This window comes from Chanos chanos, chromosome 5 (genome assembly GCF_902362185.1).
Source record: "Chanos chanos chromosome 5, fChaCha1.1, whole genome shotgun sequence".
NCBI classification, from domain to species: Eukaryota; Metazoa; Chordata; class Actinopteri; order Gonorynchiformes; family Chanidae; genus Chanos; species Chanos chanos.
Window position 1 is genome coordinate 48,158,315 of NC_044499.1, and position 9,328 is coordinate 48,167,642.

General features: G+C 43.2%; 1 protein-coding gene across 2 annotated transcripts; it reads right to left on the bottom strand.

The window, feature by feature from the left end:
- Nucleotides 1-5,316: 5,316 nt before the first annotated feature.
- On the bottom strand, nucleotides 5,317-6,831 carry zfp36l2 (zinc finger protein 36, C3H type-like 2). Of its 2 annotated transcripts, none has more exons than XM_030775280.1 (2): nucleotides 6,615-6,831; nucleotides 5,317-6,477 (listed from the first exon to the last, which is right to left on the bottom strand). In XM_030775280.1, the coding sequence occupies exons 1-2, from the start codon at nucleotides 6,663-6,665 to the stop codon at nucleotides 5,317-5,319; spliced, it is 1,212 nt and encodes a 403-aa protein (XP_030631140.1). In that variant the 5' UTR covers nucleotides 6,666-6,831. The 2 variants fall into 2 exon arrangements, with proteins under 2 accessions (XP_030631140.1, XP_030631139.1); XM_030775279.1 differs by having other exon boundaries at nucleotides 5,317-6,480.
- Nucleotides 6,832-9,328: the final 2,497 nt, after the last annotated feature.

Below are 9,328 nucleotides of genomic sequence, written 5' to 3' on the forward strand. Positions count from 1 at the left end.
ACAGTGGTGCCAGCAGTCAAGACCAGCTGTTGTGTATCTGACCTGCAGTTAGCTGTGTGTGTGTGTGTGTGTGTGTGTGTGTGTGTGTGTGTTTGTAAAAGCTGTTCTGTGAAGCAGACAGGTCTATAACTCCACTCTTGGGATGTGGTGTGTGTGCGCGTGTGCGCGCGCATGTCTGTGCGTCACATGTTACTCGTAGATTCCCAGAGGACGAGGAGAGCTGTCAGCGAAGATTTTCAGCTTGTCAGTGAACAAGCATGAGCCATCGGTAACACGTCAAAACAGGTAACACCACAGGACATAACAACACCTTCAGACCATCCTCACATTCCAGCAAACCAATACCACACACTGTGCTCTCTCCACTGCACATACTGTACAAGTTACCCAGTATCCAGTGTACTGCCTATAATCTCTCATGTGCACTATACCTGCTCCTCGTTCACTGCAGTAGAAGCAGCGAAAGTCAGGCAAGTGGACAATGAGATGAAGCTTAAGCTTAAAGCTTAAAGCCTGAAGCTTAAACACATAGCAAGTACTGTTTGGTTCTCTTTTTTTGTCGTTCATGTACAAACTATGTTTCTTTTAGATTGTGTTGTTCGTTTTGAAGCACTGTAGGAAAGTTATGGACTGGATGTGAAAATGTAATTTCCAGTCAGGTGAAACAGAGCTGCTATTCTCTCACATCAGCCCCTTACTCAAGGTCAGTTTAGTGTTCGCTTCCCACTGACGTCAATGAAGGTTCTTTACTGTGTGTAAGCGTGCGTATGTGTGTTTGACTTATTTAGCAGCCTGGGGTTAGGAGGATCAGAGCCGGGTTTAGTTGTGTTTTAATGTGAGTCAACAGTGCGGAGGGGGTGGAGGGGTTGGGGGGGTGAGGGTAGAGGGGGCGATTCCTGTCAGAACAGAGCAAATGTGTTTCTATCTACTGACACAGAGGAGACAAACACGGCAGACCACCCCCGCTATTGTGTGAACGAGTTCGTTTTTAATCAAGAAAAGTGTTTATTTAAGGCGTCAGTGTCAATCCTCAATCTGAGTCCTGCTTTCTCATTGAGTGGCGTAGACTCCGCATATTCCACTCCAATATTCTAAAGCCATCTCAGTCTCTCCCAAGTCTGTAAACAAAACCGTCAGATGTAAACAGCGTTTGAGCCTTCTCTCACTCTCTCTCCGTGTAAAATCAATCCGCTTGTTCTGTGCTCTGTATCCTTATTCTGATTTCAAATTCCAGATTGATTTTTTCAGCTGCTGCTTAGAGTGATTCTTTTGGCCTCTCCATGCTTCTGCATTAGGATAAAATGGGCGCTTGATATTATAATGCTGGACATATATGATACATGTGTTTTTCATGAATTTGTTTGATTATGTTTTATTGAACTATGGGACAAACCATGCTTGTAAAGTCCAGTTTGTTGATCTCCCCTTCAACGTGAACATTGCTTCATCTGGCCTTTCCCCATTTCTGAACAATACAGAACAGAACAATTTTTTTTTTTTTTTTTTTATCGCAGCGCCTGCGGCCAACAAACGCTCCAAGGACCACGCCCTAGACAACTCCAAGTATAATTTCTTAACCTCCTCATAAAAAAAAAAAAAAAAAAAAACCCCACTCATTTCTCTCGTGACTCACTGCACAATAAGGTCTAGAACCTTCTCTGATGCCTGCGCGATAAGGAGCAAGACAATATGTTTCACTATCTCGTCGGCTGAGATAGCTAGGCCGCGGAGCTGGTGACATGACTGTTAACCCCAGGAAGGAAATGTCTACTCTGAGCTCTTTAGACTCTGGGCCTTTAAGGAAGAGGAGGAGGTGGGTGGAACTTCCTTGCCTTGTGCATGGAGGTATTGCCCCTCACACCACAAACACACCACAAACCAGCAAAACAGGAAAAGGAACAGTTATCTGCTTGGTCGGCTGCAGGTGCACGGTTACTAAAGATAAAGTCCTAGCAGAGATGGAACTCACCCCCTCCCCTGCCCCCCTTCCATCGCCTCACTATTCTTTTAATACCTCCGCCCTGTTCCTGAAAATACTAGCGCTGATCCTTTCAATAAAAGCAAAGACGTGCCCACGCAAAGGCTCTCATAAACTCTCTCTCTCTGTCTCACACTCTCTCACACAAACACACACACACACACAAACATACTGACACAACAGGCAGACCTACAGACACAGTTCTTTGGCTCTTGCAGCAGTACCTGTAATTTGACGAAGTGGTGATTAAACTTTTTTTTTTTTTTAACGATACAGCACTACACATACAATCCTTTAATTACATGCTTAGAATATCCGACATGCTCGCCACAAAGACTGCCAAACACAGCGTAGGTTTGGAGATTGGGGCTTACCATACTAGCCGGACCTGATTCAAATCCTTTCTAGATCGGCAAGTCTTAAACTAGAGTCTAGAGGGGGCCAACCAGACCATTGGCTTTTTGCTTTGGCTCTTCTTTAATGTCCTGGGTGTTTGCAAAACAAACTCTAGATGATTAGCTGAGAAGTCGTGTCAGAATAGCCTAAAATCAGTATAGAAATGTACCGTCATTTGGATCCTAAGAGCTCAGAATAAGAAACAGTTTTGCAGATTACAGAGCTGCGGAGGTGGAGGTGGTGGTGGTTGGGGGGAGTTGGGGGAGGGTGGGGATGGGGGTGGGGGTGGGAGCGGGAGGTGGGGGGGCGCAGTGGAAAAAACAAACTTACCGAAGCAACATTGCTGTTTTCCCAAGAACGTGTAATCAGAGAGTCAATGGACCTTCCTGGTATTGTCAGAGGCAAGTTCATTAAAGGCTAACAACCACGCTCACTCACACACATTAAACAGACACGAACACCGCAGGAACTTACCTACATATGTTTGAACATGCACATCACACACACACACACACACATACATAGGAATAGTGCAAACATTTGCTTTGGCACAAACACACAAACACATACAATGTCACACATTCACACACACACACACACACACACACAGTGGCTGGGGAGCCACGTTTTGAACCCTTGAGTCCTTACAATGTTAAACAGCTTTGTCTGAGAAGTCCTTTGAGATGTAAATATTTGTGAAGTTCCTTATCTGTAAGTAAACCCTTGGTGCTGATTCACTGCCATGGCCCTGCTTTCCTGATTGCTCACTCCATAATACATTGGCTCTAAGAACTTCATATGCAGGGTTACTAAATCATTAGCCTTAATGGTAACACACACACACTTGCATTTTCCTGCATATGTTTATTTGTACTGTAGTACAGGAGCTACGGAAAAGGTTTGTCCTCATGGTGCTTTTCATGCCACCTTATTACTTTTTTTGTACGTTAAGTTCGATATTATAAATGTGAACTGATATATTTTAAGTTGTTTAGTTGAGTTGAGTTTAGTTTAAGATTAACTACTGACTATATGAGGCCTCAGGCAGATATCCTCCTCTTCATTTGTCACAGCTGAACAATAACAGTTGAAGAAAGAGAGATATAAACAAACGTTCCATCTGAGTGCTTTGGACGCGAGTTGGATGGAGACACCCTGCTAGGCATTGTAATGCTATGCTAGTTACCCCAGTAAACTGCCCCACCACCTCACCCCCAACAGACTGGAGAGTAAAGCCAATATGCAAGGCCCTTGTACTCCACCACAATCCACACACACACACACACACACACAGAACGGACGGCTTGGTCTATTGAAAAATCCAGTCAGGAGAACAGAACAAACTCCTGAGACATTGTGTACGCTATTCTCCTTGAAGAATGGTGTGAGGGAGTGAAGGAGAAAAGAGAATGGAGAGCAGTTAATCATTTCCAGTTCAAAACCACAAAGATCCCCACACACAGCAGGGGTTTGCTCCTGTCTAAGGCTGTCACGACTCAAACCTGCTCAATTAATCATTCAAGTCTGCGTTTTCAAAAATGAATTTATTGGGGAGATTCTAGTGAAAACAATAATAAAAACACAGTACAAATTGAATCTCACACAAAGTCTGTATACAATTCCCCAATATGTACAACTTAAACTGTTATTCGGTCATTTCTAATTTACATTCAAACTTGTTTTTACTTCTGATCAAAGTAGTCAAACTGTCCGTCACAATGTTGTCTCACTACAATATACAAAACAACGTTCAAACAAATTCCTCAAGTTTAAAAGAGTTGACTACTTTTCAAAATGTCGAAAAAGAAAAGTTGTTATTTTGTTTGTTTTTGTTTGTTTTTTTTTTACCAGGAATGGTGAGATCAAAATCGTCCAAAGGAAAAAAGGGAAGCATTTCAAGAAATTATTTAAATGAAGGAAAAGATACATTCAGTTTGATTTGTAAGGAGCGTGCCAAAGCTTAGCTGTGAGGCACAGTTAACCCCACGAGCACACATGAAAATGACTTAGATACGAGGGACTGCTACATTCTCCAGCACTCGACTTCTCATCGTGCGACCGTGTGCAAATATACGTTTTTGGTTGTTCTTAACTGTCGCAACTCTCAACCTTTGCCGTTTTAATGCTGTTTTAGAATGGTTTAAAGCGATTCTATGCTCGAACGGCAAAAGGAATCGCTTTCGCCAGGCTACATTCTACCAAAATGCCTCGACATCCGTGTGGATACAATTCAAAAACATTATCTACACAGACCGTCCCACTCTTTAATACGCATACGTAAACAAAATGGAAATAAATAGCATACAATTTCATAAATTATTTACTTATTTACAGTAAAATAACCAAGTGAGATAACAAAAATATATTATTGTGAAAAAAACCCAGCTGTTTCCAGATTAACATTGGCGATCATAATTTAAACAGGAATATAAATGTATTGCTTTAAACTCGATAAATATATGGACTCGATTTACCCATGAAAGCTATATTTTTTTCACAAGGCAATAAATAAGTTAAATAGTTCTCAGAATGCTGCAAAAGGCAATGATACCATTCAAAAGTTTAAAAATTCGTCTGCAGCAACATCCTTATTGGCAATTTATGGGCCACGTCCAACAGCGACCACATTTTACCACTAGGTGGCACTGCAAAGTAGTTACAGAAAAGTTATGGAATGAAGGTTTTTCCCAAGGTGCACTGTTAGCTGGGAAAACCGGCCCTTGCTTAACTAAAGGCATGTTCTCGGCAATATATTTGAAAAAAGGCCTCAGTCATATAAGAGATTATATAGTGCTTCTCCTCTTCAACGACCTATGCAACGAAAAGTTAATGAACTCATTGCAGCTTGACCTGAAACCACGCCAATTGGAATCTCCTGTTAGCACCCTCAACTGACTCAATAATAATAATAATAATAATAATAATAATAATAATAATAATAATTACTCGTCTGAAATCGACAGCCTGCTGAAGATTGGCAAACGTCTATTTGCATCCAAACTTGGGGATTCCGAGCCGCTGATGGTCCCGGAAGAGCAACAGGACCCACTCACATAACTTTCTGGATCTGAGAGCGACTCTGGTGGACTTGGTGGAGAATCAAACACGGGCGACTCAGACAGGCGATGGATGGATGACAAGTGGCTCAGTTTGAAGGGGGGTGACGGGGGGCAGGCGCTTGGCTGGATGTTCCCGTACAAGGCACCGCTTGGTGGGGAGGTAAAACCACCCTGAGTCTGGGGGATTAAAGGAGCGAGAAAAGTTTTGAGGTCCTGCTCTGGGAGGGTAAAAGCGCTCAGGCAGGGTGAGGTGGGAGTCAACATCTCCTCGTAAATGTTAAGGGAACAGGTGGAGGGCGGAGGGGTGCGGGATGCTGGGCTTTCAATCAAAGCTGTTTCTAGTCCTCCAGCGCTGGAAAATCCAGAGAAACTAAGGCTGTGGTGCAGCTTTGGTCTGTCCCTTGGCGTATAAAACGGGGTGGACTCCTTCTCGTTCAAGACACCAATTTCTCGATTCAACCTGTGTTGTCCGTGTAGATTAACATTGTTTGTGGTTGGTCTGCGTTCATCGGCATTATGGATGAAATGACAGCGAGGCCCGTAGGGACAGAAGCCGATTGTGTGGAATGTGCGGCAAGGCTCGGTCTTGTACTTAGGGTGACGAGACAAATTCCTCAATTCGTGATAGCCGTGGGCAAATTGACACTTTTCTCCATATTTACAGGACCCATTTTCCTCAAAGGGTCTGCACAGTTCAGTTTTGTAGCGTGTTGAATTGATCTGAGAACCAGGCTTCACCTGAAGCATTTCCTGCAGTTGTTGGCTGCGCTCTCCAGTATCACTGAACGCGCGGTCGCGAAACTTGTTTTCCTTGTTCATGGATGCAGGAGTAGGGCTTTCTTTGCCGCTGTCACTGTGCCCGCCAACTTGGAACTTGCTGTTAATAACCGAGTCCATGTGGCTGGCTGAGATACTCCGGAAAAAGCCCGGTGCGTACGGCTTGTTGTTGGTGTTAGAGGTGGTGAGCGGAACACCGACAGTTTTCTTGTCCATCACACTGCTGAAGGAGATAGCGTTTGTTTGCAATGAACTGTGGATTTTCTCCTGCTGAAAAGAGAAAGATATGGCTATTAAGCTTAACTCTGAATAAAGCTAGAATATTAGGAGTGGAAGATAAACGTTCAGTAATTGCTGCATGTTGTAAACACCGCGCTCTAATTGTAAGCGGAGCAGTTTCTTACCCTGTACACCATATCGAAGTCATAAATGGAAGACAGGACTGAAGCAGACATTTTTTCTCGGTATGTTCCAGCTCAAAATACCGTTGTCGGACCGAAAAGGATCCTTGTGCGTAAAGAGAAAGAGAAATCCACGGTTGAGTTGCTGTGATTTTAACAAGTGATCTAACAGCGGACGGAGTTGAAATTGCCCTCTTCTGTCTGTGCTTAGTGTGCGCGTAACAGGTTTGAGGTGTGTCGCATTTGTAAAGTTTGCACATGTGTATAAATGCTTTGCAGCTGCGTGGAGGGAGGAGCTCCCAAAGTTTTTGCAATGTTCTGTGAGAAACTCCCCCCTATCGTTAACTTGGCAACTCCCTCCAGACGTCAGCAGCACCCTGCCCACTTCAGACTTAAGTCAATCAAAACCTCTCGGGCATTTTCAGAGGCTCGGCACGTGATTCACTCGTTCGGTCGGCAGTAGCCCGGCGCATTATATTTTCTTTTTTACAATTAGCCTACGTTGGCTCTTTAGTACAACTGCATTAAGTAGCCTAGACGTTTGTACCAAATCCAACATGTTTCAATCTCACGACTTGTTCTTCTATCATATGTAGCCTAAATTTTCATGTCAATATATCTGTAACATGATAACTCTGAACATTTCAGCCGCATAACGTAAAAAAAAAAACTCTTCGGTCTAACAGGCAAATGGGAAAACAATATGGAGCAGCTGGAGCTAACAGCGCCGCCCTATGGTCGCATGTAAAGAGGCAACGTCATTCACTCGCACAGGTCATAAGTTTAAATGACCACCAACGATGAGATTTTTATTTTGTTGCCGTGTTTCTCCCCTTGACCCTATTGGTCATTAGAACTAGCCACAAGCAAAGCAGTTACCGGACTGTTGGCAACATATCAATATCTTGTCATAGCAACGGTGAAAAATGTGTTTGAGAGACGTGTCCTCTCGGTACTGCTTGCTCTCAGTTGTGCAGCGCAAATACTCGGAGTGTAAACAACTTGTGGTTCCACACAAAGATCATGGGTTGAGTGGAAGAAAGATCGCTCAATGCTAGCTCTATTTGTGGGACCCAAGCGCAGGGTCTATTTAAGTTTTGTCCATGTTACAATTTTGCGAAATTCCCATCGCTGTAAATTGGCAGTTTCTTTCCATGCCCTTGACCGCGTGGCATCCGATATGTAGGCTGATTAGGCCTTTTGGGTTATGTAATAAGTTACATCAGTCTAAGGGACTGTCTCAGTTTGCGTGAGTCAATCTTTCATATAAGCCAAGGATTAGTTCTTCAACAGAAAGAGAGGGAGAGAAACGGACAAATATGGATGGGGGTGTAAATAAACAACATAGCACAAAGTAATAGAACAGAAATCACTCATGATGTTGGAATTGGCTGCAAACCTTCAATCTGGTGTTTTAAATTACACTCTGCAATGTGCCTCAGAAAAAAAAAAAAAAAAAAAACCCAAAGCAATACTGGAATCTGGCAATATGCAGAGACAGGCAGCCCTTCTGAACCCAGTCCCTAAAAAAAAAAAAAAAAAAAGGAAAGAGAAACAAAACTCAATCCACAGAAACCACTCATCCATTTCACAGACTGCGTTTCTCACTGAACGTCTCTGATCATTCCAAAACATTACATCACTGCACGAAGAGGGAACATTGCTACTATGGCCAGGATGGCTGCCAAGACGTCTGTACAGCTTTGCACACTGGCTCCTTTGTGATGTCCTCACTCTGTAACCAAGGCGACCATGGGCTAGAGAAAGCAGCCCACAAAGGAAGGGATTTTTCCCCTCTCTGCAAAGTATGCTAATGATGAACACACGGTCGCTCACGCACTCTCTCTCTCTCTCTCTCTCTCTTTCTCTCTCTCTCACTACTTCCTCCTCATGCAAGCATTGTAAATAAACAGCAACAAAAAACAAAACCCCCTATTTTAGTAAGAAGTACATGCGTGGGCTGCCTAATACATAATACATACTTCATATAATAACATTTAGAGTTGTACACATCATAGCAACATCACTAGCGTGCTCATGAAATTCAGGTTAAAATGCACCACAGGAAATGACATGAATAATACAGTGTTGTATTAAAACATGTCTTATAACACTCCTCTTCATAAGAATCTAAATTAATTTATTGACTTATCAAACTTCTCTGTTGTGTCCCGTGCATAAAATAGTAAAACAGACTTCTGATTGACTTTGATTGACTTTTCTTTTAATAAGTCGACTGTATCGTAGTATACAGGAACAAGCTTCTATAAAGTTCAATATCCAAGGTCAAGGTGAGTTGATCTCGGCCTTACGGGCTGTATTCTGTCCTCTCACACTGCGTCCTGAGAGTGTTCCCAGCCACCAGGGCTTCCAGAAGTCATGTTTGAGGTTTGTGCTCCTTATGTTTATGTATGGTTACACCCAGAGCTGAATTTAAACCTCATCCTGGATCTGCAGCAGCACCCAGGCCTCTTCCCTGGAGATGAGACTGGTTTGAGTCGGTTTGTGCTGCAGGCTTCGCTTCTCAACGCAACCTATGACTGTGAGTATTTTCAGAGGCGTCTCTGCGGTAGGGAACTCTTTTTTGGTGAGGCTTCTCTCTCTCTCTCTCTCTCTCTCTCTCTCTCTCTCTCTCTCTCTATCTCAAAGGTCATGTGAGGTGCTTTTTTGCTTGTTTAGAGAGTGCAAGTGTGAAAAACTAAAGCAGTCCAAAAAAC

Bases quoted from the DNA above. Each gene is read 5' to 3' on its own strand.
- zfp36l2 (XM_030775279.1), bottom strand. From the start codon at position 6,665: ATGTCTGCTTCAGTCCTGTCTTCCATTTATGACTTCGATATGGTGTAC. The intron at 6,481-6,614 runs GTAAGAAACTGC...TTCTCTTTTCAG, and splicing joins ACTTCGATATGGTGTACAGG to CAGGAGAAAATCCACAGTTC.